General features: G+C 47.0%; 6 protein-coding genes across 6 annotated transcripts; 3 read left to right on the top strand and 3 right to left on the bottom strand.

Annotated features, from left to right (window-relative positions):
* Positions 1-814: 814 nt before the first annotated feature.
* Positions 815-2185, top strand: BT62DRAFT_1031075 (uncharacterized protein; the record flags this gene model as incomplete). The annotated part of the gene is made up of 6 exons (XM_043178336.1): positions 815-977; positions 1032-1073; positions 1106-1350; positions 1403-1481; positions 1781-1842; positions 1892-2185. The coding sequence occupies exons 1-6, from the start codon at positions 866-868 to the stop codon at positions 2183-2185; spliced, it is 834 nt and encodes a 277-aa protein (XP_043045345.1). The 5' UTR covers positions 815-865.
* Positions 2186-2338: 153 nt separating this feature from the next.
* On the bottom strand, positions 2339-4071 carry BT62DRAFT_990261 (Clavaminate synthase-like protein). The gene is made up of 4 exons (XM_043190216.1): positions 3735-4071; positions 3625-3687; positions 2772-3575; positions 2339-2721 (listed from the first exon to the last, which is right to left on the bottom strand). Exons 1-4 carry the CDS (start codon positions 3876-3878, stop codon positions 2542-2544), a joined length of 1191 nt encoding a protein of 396 aa, XP_043045346.1. The 5' UTR covers positions 3879-4071; the 3' UTR covers positions 2339-2541.
* Positions 4072-4240: 169 nt separating this feature from the next.
* BT62DRAFT_881727 (Maf1-domain-containing protein) lies at positions 4241-5290 on the bottom strand (the record flags this gene model as incomplete). The annotated part of the gene is made up of 1 exon (XM_043182679.1): positions 4241-5290. One exon carries the CDS (start codon positions 5288-5290, stop codon positions 4241-4243), a length of 1050 nt encoding a protein of 349 aa, XP_043045347.1.
* Positions 5291-6660: 1370 nt separating this feature from the next.
* Positions 6661-6999, bottom strand: BT62DRAFT_999567 (uncharacterized protein; the record flags this gene model as incomplete). The annotated part of the gene is made up of 1 exon (XM_043190829.1): positions 6661-6999. One exon carries the CDS (start codon positions 6997-6999, stop codon positions 6661-6663), a length of 339 nt encoding a protein of 112 aa, XP_043045348.1.
* A 599-nt stretch (positions 7000-7598) lies between these two features.
* Positions 7599-9218, top strand: BT62DRAFT_1071059 (uncharacterized protein; the record flags this gene model as incomplete). The annotated part of the gene is made up of 8 exons (XM_043178719.1): positions 7599-7691; positions 7750-7809; positions 7861-7981; positions 8031-8072; positions 8126-8358; positions 8420-8498; positions 8550-8860; positions 8912-9218. 8 exons carry the CDS (start codon positions 7599-7601, stop codon positions 9215-9217), a joined length of 1245 nt encoding a protein of 414 aa, XP_043045349.1.
* A 2925-nt stretch (positions 9219-12143) lies between these two features.
* BT62DRAFT_882406 (glycoside hydrolase family 16 protein) lies at positions 12144-14110 on the top strand (the record flags this gene model as incomplete). The annotated part of the gene is made up of 7 exons (XM_043182702.1): positions 12144-12695; positions 12754-12829; positions 12882-12980; positions 13034-13056; positions 13107-13736; positions 13795-13967; positions 14020-14110. The coding sequence occupies 7 exons, from the start codon at positions 12144-12146 to the stop codon at positions 14108-14110; spliced, it is 1644 nt and encodes a 547-aa protein (XP_043045350.1).
* Between the last annotated feature and the right edge of the window lie 1471 nt (positions 14111-15581).

The raw sequence follows: 15581 nt of genomic DNA on the forward strand, positions 1-15581 counted from the left end.
GTGCCAGTAGCACTTGTAGTGCCTCCAGAGGCTCAAGTAAAGTGGATAGACCAATAGCATAGTGAGTTAGTAGCTATAACTTTTGTTACAGAATCTGACACAGTTATTTTGAGTGATAATAACTTAGACTGATAATTATTCTAAGTTCTATATATATAGGATATTTGGTTACTATGCTGTTTTTAAGAACCTATGGGACAATCAGTTTGGTGGTCATAGTATTTTCTGATCTGTCTAATTTAGCTGATCATAGAACATTTTCTATCTATTAATAGCATTTGCTAGGGTGACTATTTGAGCAACCTATGGAAATTTTTGATTTATTTGATGGTATCTGCTGAGTTGGCTACCTGCTCAAAATGTAATACTGATGGCAACCAAGCACTTCTAAATAATATATCAATTTTTAAAGTATTAATATCTAATAAAATAAGTGTCTACTACATATAGAAATTTATTTTAGTATATCAGAAACCACTCTTGCAGCCAAACAGACCTTAAATCTTCACTTCAAAGTATATATTTCAGCTAGAAATCTTTACTCATTGCAAAATATATAATAAGAGTAAGATAATTATATATTTTTATCATCTGTTTCTGATGAAGAATTATATATAGTAGTTGATATATCAATATCAGTTCTTTACCATGTTATAATCAAATAAATCTGAATCTTGTTTTTCATCATGATATTTTAAAATGATTATCTTTTTAATATGCAGTAAAGATACTTTGTTGATGCTTTATTATTAGTTTTTGCTGTGTCACTGCATACTATATAAGAAGAGATTTAGTGTGTATGATATCTACTAACTACTCTCTCTAAATCTCTTGCTTGCTTTCTATCTTCACTCAGACTTCTCCAATGGTCACTCAGATTAATATACCATCAGATCTTACTGATGCAGACAAAGCTCTCATATTTCAAATCCTTGATACTGACTTGAATTCAATAATACTGTACTCTCTATTAAATGGTATGCAGATTTATTCAAACTTGTGATATTTGTATTGATTATAACTTTATATAGGAATATATACTGGAATTGTTGCTGTTACACTTTGGAATATCTGTGAGTGAAATATATCTGCTCTACTATTTAAGCTGAGATAAACACAGTTATATACAAATCACAGTCTATTGGACAGACTATGACTGCTATTATAATTCTTCTTTATATTTCTAGTACTATCAACTTTTCCATCAACTGGTCAATTATAAACTCTCAATTTACCAATAATGGTCAGAGTTTTTGGACCAGATATCTATCTGATTACAATTTTGGTCAAATAATGTTAGGAGGTGATATTATGAGTGCTACTAATACTATTCTTGCTGACTCCACTATGGTATGTATGATAATTCTAATTTATAATATTGCTCATTGATATCTCATTATAGATTTGGCGTTGTTGGATAGTCTGGGGCCAGCAATGGCTTATTGTTCTGCCTCCTATATTTTTTCTTGTTTCTGCAATTGGTAAGATCTCTCTCATGTTTTTATTTTGTTACTTTACTAAAAAGTTAATGTAGTTTTCAAAATAATTATTACTTATATTGGCTATACTACATTCAACATCTCTGCTCATGATGAGATTCTCTATGCATCTTTTACTCTTGCTTCCACCTTGTGGTGCACCTTATCTATCATCTACCACATTATCACTGTTGCACAAGCAGGAAATCAAGTGGGAGGTGGAATCAGAGTTTATTATCCCATTATTAAAATCTTGGTGGAATCATCAGCACTTTATTCCATATCCTTGATTTTATATATAGTCTTTTATGCTTGTGACAGTCCTATGGAAGGTTACTTTGACTTTCTAGCAGCAATTGCAAAGGTATGTTTACATTCTATTGTTGACTTTATATCTGACAGATATTATATAGGGCATTGCTCCTACTCTTCTTGTTGCACAGGTTGCAGCAGGTCATGCTCATCCAAATGATTCTTGGCAGGGAAGCACTGTATCAAGCTCACTTCACTTTGGGACACATTCTGGAGGTCATGACTCCCAGCAGGACTCCATAATCAATGGTGACCTTGAAGCTCAGCAGATGATAGATGATGAATATGGCCATCACATTGCAGTGGAATCCCAGGAAGATATTGGTATCAACAGTGAAGAGGGCATCATCCATGGAGACTATAATGGGCTTGATGTGTTGGAGATACAAGTATAGTTGGAGCAGTTTGGTATTTATATTTCATATTATTTAATTCTTCCATTTCTTCTGTCTATTTACATGCATACTGTGTATGCATAATATTTATATCTCATGGTTTTATCTGCATACCTGCGGCAATTAACAATAAGACACTCAGACAAATATCCACCCACTCATAAGCTTTTATATCTTCCCTCAACTGACATATGAACTAATGTATCTAAAGTCGAAGGCACACACACAGTGGTGATCCCACCATTCTTCGACACATACATAGGGAAGAATACGCCAGTGAGTACACTTGCAATGCTGTTCCTCTCAGATGGTCACATCAACCCTGTTAATTGTCAAATACAATCCTACACTATCCTTCAAGCCCACTTCTTTACATCCTCGGTAGTAGGCCCAGTAGGATCGTCCGATGCAGCAAGGTTACACTGGTGGAACGCCCGAACCTGGTCCGAAGTGAATGCACCGACAACGCTATGCAGCACACCGCGATTATGGAATATCACCAGATCCTTCTCTTTCCAATCGTGCGCGTACACAAGCTAAGAATACGATCAAACATTTCTCCTACACCCGACTAAAAGTAACCCACCTTTGGCGCAATAGCCGGACGTTGCATCCTGTACAACAATCCTCGCACCTCCTTCAAGTCCGTAAGGCGCGCACCATCAGGATACAATGCGCCTTCCTTACTCTTTCCCTCCGGAATCGGATCAACAAGCAACTCCGCCACACCACAAGGATGAACCTCGAAATGCAGTTCCCCCGTCACCGCATTCTTCCACACGACCGGCAGGATTTTCACCTTCGCTTCTTCCCACGCCGGGAGCGAGCTCAATGGCACTTCCAATCCCTCACACTCGATACCCAACCCGGTCGCCATCGCATGCGCGGGAGCCATCCACACGTACGGGTGAGGCGCATACTTCACTTTCGAACGCACGGCCAGACTCTTCAGCTCCGGAGGGAGGATATCGAACATGGTCTTCCCAGAAACGAATGCCGTTGTTCCCAGAGGTACTGGGAGCTCGTCGCCTGTCCCGTCGTCGTAGCGGCACACCTGCTGTGGACCAGTCGGCACAGTGAGGCCATACAGAGTCGTCACTCTAGGCGGGGATAAGTCGTACAAAGCCGCGTCAATGTGCCAGCGGTAGAATCGGGTCGCTCCCTTTGCCTCGTCCAAGGCCGATACACGAGTCTTGTGGAATGTCGTATGAGACGGGTGCTTGAGCTTCGCTTCAGCGAGACCTTCGTGGTCGTAGACAGTACCGTTGCCGATTAGCTGGACCTGAGGGACACGGGGGATTGTCTTCAGGTCCGGATGAAGGATAGACGTCTTCGTGCCCTCTGTCTTGTTATTGCCGTGGCCGTAGTTCTCCGATTCAGGATCAAACGCCTGGAACGACAGTTGAATCTTCCCCGCGGCACATCCAGATAAGCATTACCTTCGTCAACGCATACTGCTGCTCTGGCGATAAATCAACATTGCGGAACAGTAGAACATCATGCTGCGAATCATCAGCACTCGGTATATGGGGAAAATCAAGTAACACACCCTGTAAAGGGCATCCCGGATCTCCTGAAACTGCTCTGGGGTAAAGTTCCCCGGATCTACTCCATTCACTTGACGTCCAAAGGTGGTGAACTTGGAAGGATCAGCAGACGCTGGCAGTGGGAGCGGAACGAATTCAATAGCCATTGTTCGTCGAAGATGATGGTAGAAAGCAGAGCTTGGCTCGCTCTAATCATAGCATTCCTCATGGACGTCATTTGATCGGAAATCTCCTATCGCCTGGCATAGTTGACAGAACAGACAGCTAATGAGGCAGCCAAAAAAGATAAAAGGCGGCGTGCGAAGAGGTACAACGCTGGCGATGGTAGCAAGGAAAGAACAGCAGCTGCTTCTATTGCAAATTCCCACAGGCCCAGCCAACGATACCAAATCAATATTCAACGTTCGTATCAATATACAAGTACACTAGCACAGTTGCAGCATAGATGATGTACAGTAAAAAGATCGTAGACCATAGTAGATACACAAAAATATACAACAGAAAATCCTCACAGCGATGTCGTCAACCCCAGAGCACGAGCACCTGCACCCGTAGCTCCTTCCCACCCTAAAAACCTCTCCGAACCTGAATCCACAGAACTCGACCACCTATAGCCTGTCTTCTCCCCACCCATCCATATATTTCCCTTGCCCTTCGTCCTCGCCCACACCGAGATAAACAATATACGTTTCTGCTTGCGATTCAGAAAGAACCAGTGAGATGACCACAACAGCGCCCCACGGCGCCTCCGCGTCAGGCCGGACTTGAGACTATCATCCGACCGACGGCGCGCCATCATAGGTATAGGCGCTGACTTGGCCTCGTCAACATTATAGTCGTCAAACTCGAACACCTCTTCCTCATCTGTCGACTCAGCTTCATCACTGGCTGGATAATCGTCGTCGTCGCTCAAGTCGCTGCCATGGGGATCAGCCTCTATCTCTGGTACGTACGAGAAGACCTCGCACTCGGAGAGGCCTATCACGTCATCGAGGAGGCGGTAGATGAACGGGTGCGTGCCAGACTCTATCAGGGGCGGCGCATAAGGGCTTTGGAGGAAGCTGTTGACGGGCGAGGACGACGTGGGTTTCGGCTCGGGAAAGAAGTCGGACGACGTGGGCGGGTAGGACGAATACGTACGCGGTGCACTGACGCCGGCACGGTGTGGTGCTACGAGTGTCGTGCTGAGGGCGTTGAGTACCGCCGCTCCGCTCTCTTCTTTGTTGAAATGCCCGGGTCGCACATCCGAGAACTCATAGTCAGGAAAAGCGATGTTGAGGGTGGCAATGAGGAGGTAGAGTGTCTTCCGCGACGCATGCTTGTCGATGGGTCCGAAAGGGGTCATCTCCGGCTCGTCGAGAGCGAGCCAAGAAGGAACTGACGGTGAATGGGCTGCCTCGTCCTTGTAGGCATCCTCGAGCGATCGAAACAGCTTCTTGTCGCGCTTGACGTTCTTGCAGCTATACACCTCTATTCGAGTATATACAGAGCATTCCGGCCCCTCGTGGGTGAGTGACTGGGCGAGACGAGAGAGCGCTGGCTGATCAATGTACTTCATGGCGCCAGAGGGGGGTCGTGGGAATCGTTGCCTGTTTCGTCCCGCTGATAAACCGTCGGAACTCGGCTGCCACTCATCGCACGTTCGACGCGTCCTATACGTGCCAGCGAACAGCGAACAGCTAACATTCCTCCGGTACTCGAGGTAGTAGCAACGTGAACCAGCATGAAGAAATATCATTGACCCACCTGTCGAACCGCCACAACTTTTCGCATATCCGGAGAACCAAACACAATCAACTTGCCCACGGTTGTATCTTGACTCTCGAAGCTGGGTTCTTGAAGCTGGAATTTGATGCCGCTCTTTGCGGGAGAGCGTACGCAGTTTGGGAGTTCCAGGTGGTGTGGATTTGTGTAAAGGAGGATTGTTTTACTTACGGTATGACTCGGTCTGCAGCTTGCTGGGCGAGTCACGTATTTGCTGTTCCACCTCCGTTCCTTTGCATTGACAACGTTCAAGTGTAGATCTCGATCATCACAGCCTTGTATTATCATGTGGCATCACAATCTGCAATATCATTGCTTCTACATACCTGTATTCGTCAGAACGACAGTGGCAACGAACACAAATAATTAACGCACCAGCCAACTGGTATCAAGACGCACGCATACAATCGCCTCATCACGCATGCGGATACCACCTTCAATCGCGAGGACATCGATCACATCGATATCATCAGCTCTACGTAGAACTGTATTCGGTCAGAACGGCAGCGGCAACGAACATGGATTCAACGCACCAGCCAAGTCGTATCAAGATGTATACAACCACTTCATCGCGCATACGGATACCCTTCATGACCGTCTATTTCAGTCGCCGGGTACATCATCCACGTCGATCTATATCCAACGAAAAAGTCAGATCGATGGCAGCGGCGAATATGGCGTATGTGTGTACCACTGGTCCTCATGAGAAATTGTACACCTAATTGGTACTCCCAACAACCATACGAGCTCAATTCCTACTGCCGACTTCTACATCGACTGTTATTAAACGGCGATGATGACGGACGAGATACTTTGCTCACCTCAATGATGGGAAACCCACGTCAGCTTTAGATGACAGTATCGATGGTCGTGGTTCGTGGAAAAGTTACATCGACGAGTCATCGATGAAGACGCGTCGACAATTTCAATTACTTATTTTATTATTTTATTATTTTTATCATAGATTTTTTTTTGTTTTCAGCATTTGATAAACCGCAACAAATAAGCCAACTACTAAGACGCGGTGGAGGTACAGGACCTCAGGATCCTCTCTCCCTCTTGTTCCGGTTCCTCCGCTCTTCCTTCCGAGTTCCCCTGGTGTTTTGGCATGTAATGTGGAGTAGAGCAATGGACATGTATGGTACTTTGCACCCCCGTGGTGGGCTAATTGATTAGTTTGATTCTGTGGTTGGCCGAAGCCATGAGGTACTTTGCGAGCGTGTCTTGGGTGCCAGCTGGGTTGGTCGTGTTCCATAGTGTGGTGGGTGCACAGCGGCTATCCATGCTCGTCTTCTGTGTCGCCCTCGTCTTCTTCCCACCACTCTCCCTCTTCTTCTGGCTCTGGGGCGAGCCCCTCGTTTCGTAGTTGTCCCGTCCGGGTGAACGCTCCCGTGTTTTCCATGAACTTGCTGTGATTCCTTCCTTGGTGCCGAGGATGTCCGATACACAGTCCTTGACACGTTCCGAAGGGTCCCCCGTTGCTCTTCGTAGAGGTTTTATCATAGATGTGTGCCTTTCCATGCCTTCCAGTGCTCCTTCTCCAAATCAAAGCAACCCCGCCTGACTCATCTCACCTCTCAGCCTATCATCGCAGATATCTCCTCCACCTTACAAAGCAGGAGAAATGTCTCCATTCTGAACTCACCGAGCTTGCCTCAATTTACGGTGTTGCATCAGGTTTACCCTCCGACTAGTGTTCGAAGATCCTCCAAACGGTCTGGGACCAGACGATTGGGACGATACACTCCAATCCAAGGATACTGTTAACGACAGAGAACCATTGCTCTTTCATTGGGCTTTGTATACTATCCAGTAGTTGCCTACAGCTTTGGTTCCTTACCTCTGCGCATCCATTACGATGATCGAGATAGACGTAGACTAAACAGGCGTAATAAATCTCTCATCTCCGTGCTCTGCAAACTGTCGGAAAGCCACTCTGATGGACTGGGACAAACATGATGAACGTTTCTTGCACCTTGTCAAGCGTATCCTTCTCCCCCCTCCATGGCAAATGAATCTCAGCTGCATGTTCCCTATGCAGCTCTTGTCCAAGGCAGATACTGCTTCCATAAGTGCAGACTAAGTACACTGCCTGATGTCGCATGGGTTTATTCTTGAATCGCGTACATCTGTCAGCGTGCACGATCAAGTCCCTGACCTCAAAAGAGGCCAAGGATGAACATCCAACTTCGACAGTGCTTCCTTGATCATGGTGTAGATCATCTTGGATATGGCACTGATTATCTTTTCAAGGCAGGATGGGCTTTTTGTTATGGCATCGTATACTATATAACGAGGGGGGTTATCGCATTAGTATGTTATCCCTACAGAGGCTCCCTCCCTTGTTATTCTACCTTCGTCCAGTCTTCTTTGATGGCCACTCAGATCAATATTCCATCAAACCTTACTGATGCCGAGAGAGCTTTTATATCCACAGATCTTGACGGCGCGTTGAATTCACGAGTGCTTTATTCTCTACTTCTCGGTGTGTATATTAGTTTAGAATCCGGTGTCTAATGATTCACTGTACATAGGTTTATATACAGGAATCGTTGCTGTCACTTTGGGGAACATCTGTGAGAAGAATGAGTCCACTACTATGTTATCCGAACTAATGTAAACGACGCAGTTATGAACAAGGATCGACCCACTGGACGAGGCATAGTCGTGACTATATCCCTCCTCCATATTGCAACTGCTATCAACTTCGGCCTCGACTGGGTATACATCCGCACTATTTTTGTTAAAAATGGACAGAGTTCTTGGGCAGAATATGTGTTTTACAATAGTTTCGACATAAATTTAACTGTGGGGATGGGTACTACAGGTGCTATATGTACTGTTCTTGCGGACTCCACTATGGTGTGTGCGACTTCATGGCATTCTCTTCAGCAGCTTAGCTTACCATTAATCGAAACTATAGATCTGGCGTTGTTGGATGGTCTGGGGACGGCGATGGCAGATCATTTTGCTCCCTACTCTTTTCCTCAGTTCTACAATTGGTATGATCAACCTGGCCTTACAGTTTGTGAATTGACCCAGGTTGTGTGCAGTATTCAAAATCATTGCTACATACAGATCATATGCCACTATAAATGGGTACACCCCTGGATATGTGCTCCAATCAGCCTTTATCCTCGCTACAACTCTATCGTGCACCTCGCTCATAATTTACCGCATTGTGACCGTTGCACGAGCAGGAGGAACTCAAGTAGGAGGTGGAGTTGGAGCTTACCGCCATGTTATTGAGGTCTTTATTGAATCGTCGGCTCTTTATTCCTTATCCTTGATCACATATGTAGTTGTATTTTCCTGCAACACCAGTGCATCGCCTTACATTGATATCATAACAGGAACGGCAAGAGTATGCGCATATTCTTCAGCTATCTTCTACTGCCTTACAGTATTTATGTAGGGAATTGCACCGACACTCCTTGTAGGGCGTGTCGCAGCAGGTCATGCTCGATCAGACGATTCCTGGCAAGGAAGCATTGTGTCCTCCCTTCGTTTCGGTGCACATTCCAGAGAGTCTCAGCAAGATTCCAGTGCAACAAGTACTGACCTCGAAGGCCAGCAGGAGAGAAGCAACGAATACGACCATTCCACGTCGATGGCCTCTAGTGCCGACAATAGCCTCATCCATCAAGGTCACCGCGAAACCCAGCGAGAGAGACCAGCGAATGATTCTAACGCGGCGATCATCACTGTAGACATTTGTTGATATGCATTTTATTTAGTATTTACCGCACTTCCTTTGTTCTTTCGCCCATGTACCGGATGATGTACATGTACCTTTTGGAGGCTGGCCATCCCTATTCTTTCTCTGCTCTCAGACTATTGGCATTTTCATATTAGATTTACTTCCACATATTATACAACGGGCGAGTTGTAGGAGACGGCGTGGCAATTACTTTTTGCGTAGCACAGAAGTACCTACCCTGACTTATTGTCAAGAAAGGCTGAGATGCATCATCACTGGGCTCTCACCTGTGATCGAGGAGAAATTTGAGGTTTAATGCATATCGATTATACGCTCTTGTGTAGCCTTGAAACTTGAAATTTCATGCACACTATTAAGCAACCTTTTGGGGGATCCGAGGGAAGTGAGACGCCTGTGAGACTAGTACATGACAATTGGCCAAATACAAACTGAAGGATGACGTTGATTATATCCATGGAAAAGGTTTGACAGAGATATTATTTGCGAGTAATGTGCGTGTCAGTGGGAATCTCCCTCAAAGATACTCGGCATATGCCGGTCCGGAATTAATTCTCAGTCAGCACGTCCTATGCAGCCATTTTCTTCTTCCACTAAGCAGCTGAGGATGCAAACACGATTTCCGCCAAGTGATTATCAAGGCCGACCTACGAGAATAGGATGAGAAATCGTGGAAGTATGTGGCCAGTATTCTATGATCCTGTATCCATGCGCAGAGTTGCCCATGCACGACCGAGCACGGAGCTTTTAGAGGTCGAATCGCAGCTGGATGCAACGGTTTCACGTCCTCGGGACATGGTACTACTGGTCAGATTCTCTCTCTTTCGCTGTGGGTAGCGGACACGTATTTACAGTACGTCTCTTCTTCCGGTGTCAGCTTGCCTACAATTCACTAAAAGTGAGTAGAGTAGGCGATTTCATACTGGGAACAGATCAATCAAGTCCTCTCAGATAATATGAATATGGCTTAGAGTGACCAGGTTCAATGGCCGGACTTGCACATCAAACAGATTGGAGGTCAACTTTGCGAAGGATGAACGATATCGCTGAAGAATAGGAGATTCCTGGTGTATTCGTACAAGGCGATGGATGGCAGAGCAGGGATATTGGCGCATAAAATATTAGCCATACCGCCCTCTCAGATTGTGGTGCTCTACACCCAAGATAAAACTGTACGACTCTCTACTCTCTTCTCCTTTCTTCTTTCCTTCTTGACTTCTCTTTCAGACCTAGTTTCTGGAATACGATCACTCCCGTCATCCCTTCTCCTCGTCCTTGCTGCTGTACTTCTGCGTATACGGCGCCTTGCATCTCGGCATTCATGCACATAGGGTTCGGATCCAGGGGAGATATGAGTGTCCTCTGGGGCGGACGAGTTGATGGAACGAGCTCTATCTGGTATCCATCATGTTGCTTGGTATGCCAGCCTGTTCCTGTTGGTTCATCCGAAGCTCACTGTTTTCGAATTCATATGACAGCAGCGTCAGCTCTGGCATCCATTTCCATGGACTTCAGACTACTTATTCGGGAGATGCTGCGCGTCGAGATCCAAATTTCACCACCTTTGGGGCGCGGTAAGTTCATCAGGCAAGCACTTTCCTATCAATGGAGTTGGTTCAGGACTACGACAACCGATACTTTGCCTCCCGGGCTGTCAAAAGGATGGGCATAGACACTACAACTATGCCTGTGCTTGTTGCAATCTTGAATCATCTAGAATTGCCGCGATGCCCGTGGCTATTTCAGGACAGTTTCATAATCCCACCATCTGTTCAATCTCTGAGGTGATGAGGATGATTTACGGGATTACGACCGCACTCTGATCCTCTAGCAGCAATTGCAAGGGTATATTCATAGTAGTCTTCCTTATCTTCGCATCTCATAGAATTAAATAGGGAAATCTCCTTGAGCGTCGCCGTAGGTCATTTTCGTGCAGATGATTCTTGTCAGGGTCACCACAACACTTCGGGAGAGTTCGAGCTCTTGTTCAGTTTATGAGAATTGCGTCATGTTGCACTGGAAAATGCGAGGACCCTAAAAGCGCGCGAATATCTTACACTTGCGCCCTTTCCCCTCGAATTTGTCTTGGGCAACTAACGATTACAATCTCCTCGTTCCGGATGAAGCCAGGACGGTATGTCGAGCCATGGTTGTCGAAGTCCTTCTCAAATCCGATACGCGTCTCCGTCATGCATAAGTCTTTCCCGCCTGTTTGCCTCGGATTTGATACGACGAGGTCAAAAACCCGTGTTGGATATAATATGCCGGGCATTTCGAGGCCGGACAATTCATTAGCTGAAGAAATGGTCGTAGCAGTTGCGTTGAGAACCCGTCTGTCTCTTCCGTCATTTGGGCGAAGGGACCTCCTTAAAACCTCGACGTATCCAACACAAGAATTTATTTCGCGACGGTCTTTCCGACATCCCGAATAGACGCGTTTACTTACTACGCTCCATCTTTGCAATCTGATCGTTGGCTTTTCGGCACTATGTGGCACCGCACGTTGTTCATCCATGTTTAGCTCCTACGGCACTATGCTTTACAGTAAATGTCGTATATACTACCCGGAACACAGGGAACTGAACTTGTCTGTCTTTCCCTGCCATGTCTTCCCGCGCCTCCCGTTCTCGCTCTCGCCGCCAACCAGGAATTGAACCAAGCACGTCGGGACCACCAAGGTCACGTTCTGGCACCGGTACGCGTCATTCTTCCAAACGATCCACTGTGAAACAGCCTGGGGTACCTTCGGCATCACAATCTCAGCCTCGACATCGGCCCCGCACGCGCTCTTCCCACGCTATTGCCCAAGGTGTCGCGACTGGCACGATTGGTGGTGGATATGGTCCTTATTCAGTAAGTATTTGTTTGTTTTCTTGACAATTCTCTAATGCTACTGCAGTACAAACCTACCCAAGCCACTGATGGTGGAATGTATTTTACCTCGCATTTTTCCACACCTCCAGTCGCGCCTCCAGTCCAGACCAAAGCAGTGGCCACCACTACTGTTCCCCGGTTTCAATACTTCTGGGACAAGGATCCAGAACTTGATGATATCCTCCACAATCCTGACCCCATCATCGACGCCAAAATGGACCGGTCCTGTCCCCTTTTCTCCTCGCGCGGCTGGGAGAACGTAAGCGCACTCGGGGTCACCCTTGTGGGGCTGATCGCTCTATTCCTTGGTTTTCCCATCATCAGCCATTACACACGCACGGTCAACACTGCGCCTGGATATAATCTTGGCGGAATCAATTCTACTGGGCAGGTACCGGACCTTCCTGGGTTCCCGAAGCTCATAGATGTGGATACTCCCTCGGAGGCGTACTCGCGTACGGGGCACGATGGGAAGCAGTACAACTTGGTGTTCAGCGACGAGTTCAATACGGATGGACGTACGTTCTATTCTGGAGATGATCCCTATTGGGAGGCAGTTGACTTCAACTATTGGCCCACTGGTGATGTTGAGTGGTATGATCCAAGTGTATGTCTGCTTGGGCTATGTAGTGAACCATATTCTCATTCAATTTGTTGTTATTTAGGCAGCCATCACGCGAGATGGCAAATTGGTGCTTACGATGACGGAGGAAAACATTCACGACTTCAATTTCAAGAGCGGTCCGTTTACATTTTAAAATCGATGCTCTCCGCGTAATTGACGTGCTGATAGCTATGGTTACGTCATGGAACAAATTGTGCTTTACTACCGGTTATATCGAAGTTTCGATCAGCATGCCTGGTAGTCCGAAGGCAGCAGGTTTATGGCCTGGTGAGCTAATGGTGGTTCGTAGGTGCCCAATGACTTCTGACGACTTTTAACAGCTGCATGGACCATGGGAAACTTGGTATGAATCCTTCTCATCCCTTCCAAAGTATTGTTCTCACCATGTTGCAGGGCCGCGCTGGCTACGGTGCAACTACGGATGGAATGTGGCCGTACAGCTACGACTCCTGTGACTTGGGCACATTCCCGAATCAAACAACAGCATCTGGCGAACCAAAAGCCGCGCTTACGGGCGGGAGCGGCGGCTTACCCATTAGCTACCTCCCCGGCCAACGCCTCTCTGCATGCACATGCGAGGGATCTGACCACCCAGGACCCACCACCAGCACGGGGCGCGGTGTCCCCGAAATTGATATCATCGAACACCAAATCGACACGACTATCTGGCACGGTCAAGTTTCGCAGAGCTATCAGGTCGCACCATTCAATTATCACTATCAGGCTGATCATTCACCAAGCGTGACGACTATTTACGATGATATGATAACCCACTTCAATACGTATAATGGTTCTAATTTGCAGCAGGCGCTGTCAGCCCTGACGTACATTGATGAGACATTGTATAATGGGACTGGATATGGGGCATATGGGTATGAGTGGTATTCGAATCCGGATAATCGCGATGAGGGGTATATCACTTGGTATAGCGATGGTGTGGAGTCGTGGACGGTGACGTCTGGAACCATAGGAGCCGATTCCACAGTGGAGATCAGCCAACGACTCATCGCAGAGGAACCTTTAGTGGGTGCTGTTCCGGATATTTGCTCACAGTCATTCGGAACTGACATACGTTGTGTAGTACATCATCTTCAACCTGGGCATGTCGCCCCAGTTCCAGGCACAGGATTACAAGCACCTGACCTTCCCGAGTTCGATGTACATCGACTACGTCCGGGTGTATCAACGTTCTGGAACGGAGAATGGGTTGACGTGTAATCCCCCAAACAGACCTACGACAGATTATATCAATGAGTGTGTTCTCTGATGTTGATCCTGCCTGTTTTCTCATCGTTCTGGGATCTAGTCATCAAGAAGCGTACACTAATCCTGATTGGAAGACATGGGGTGCGGCGGGGTACACGTTCCCACGGAATTCTGTTTACGACGGATGTTGAGCGCGACGATCACCACTTAATCACAATAATGCCGCGTCTTCCCCACCTTAGCCCCTAACTGCGAAAATCAAGAAAAAAAGTTACACTATAGTGAAGGTCCCCAACTGGGCAATCTTCCGATACCGGCATGTCGACGCCGATTCGTTTTTGGTGTCAAAATCGTGGGTGTATGTTCAGGTACATACATTCTTGTAAATATGCAGGGTTGTGGTACTCGGAGCGTGGCGACCGCCTCTTTGTCGTGCTCTGCAAATAGATAGTCTCGTGATCCCCAAACTCGACAAAAATCGAACGGCTCGAGGTTGGGACGGAAATAGCTGACCCTGTGAATACCGTTCGACTTCGCGGCAGAAGCGTCGATAATGGAAATGCCTGTTGCAGAAGCTGTTTCGATCGCTCGAGGATGCCTACAAGGACGAGGCAGCCCATTCACCGTCAGTTCCTTCTTGGCTCGCTCTCGACGAGCCGGAGATGACCCCTTTCGGACCCATCGACAAGCATGCGTCGCGGAAGACACTCTACCTCCTCATTGCCACTCTCAACATCGCCTTTCCTGACTATGAGTTCTCGGATGTGCGACCCGGGCATTTCAACAAAGAGGAGAGCGGAGCGGCGGTACTCAACGCCCTCAGCACGAGGCCTCTCCGAGTGCGAGGTCTTCTCGTACGTACCAGAGATAGAGGCTGATCCCCATGGCAGCGACTTGAGCGACGACGACGATTATCCAGCCAGTGATGAAGCTGAGTCGACAGATGAGGAAGAGGTGTTCGAGTTTGACGACTACAATGTTGACGAGGCCAAGTCAGCGCCTATACCTATGACGGCGCGCCGTCGGTCGGATGATAGTCTCAAGTCTGGTTTGACGCGGAGGCGCCATGGGGCGCTATTATGGTCATCTCACTGGTTCTTTCTGAATCGCAAGCAGAAACGTATATTGTTTATCTCGGTGTGGGCGAGGATGAAAGGCCAGGGAAATATATGGATGGGTGGGGAGAAGACAGGCTATAGGTGGTCGACTTCTGTGGATTCGGGTTCGGAGAGGTTTTTGGGATGGGAAGGAGCTACGGGTGCAGGTGCTCGTGCTCTGGGGTTGACGACATCGTTGTGAGCATTTTCTGTTGTATAATTTTGTGTATCTACTATGGTCTACGATCTTTTTACTGTACATTATCTATGCTGCGACTGTGCTAGTGTGCTTGTATATTGATACGAACGTTGAATATTGATTTGGTATCGTTGGCTGGGCCTGTGGGAATTTGCAATAGAAGCAGCTGCTGTTCTTTCCTTGCTACCATCGCCAGCGTTGTACCTCTTCGCACGCCGCCTTTTATCTTTTTTGGCTGCCTCATTAGCTGTCTGTTCTGTCAACTATGCCGGGCGATAGGAGATTTCCGATCAAATGACGTCCATGAGGAATGCTATGATTAGAGCGAGCCAAGCTCTGCTTTCTACCATCATCTTCGACGAACAA

The sequence above is a fragment of the Guyanagaster necrorhizus genome (assembly GCF_019112545.1).
Source record: "Guyanagaster necrorhizus MCA 3950 unplaced genomic scaffold BT62scaffold_2, whole genome shotgun sequence".
In the NCBI taxonomy this organism is placed as follows: Eukaryota; Fungi; Basidiomycota; class Agaricomycetes; order Agaricales; family Physalacriaceae; genus Guyanagaster; species Guyanagaster necrorhizus.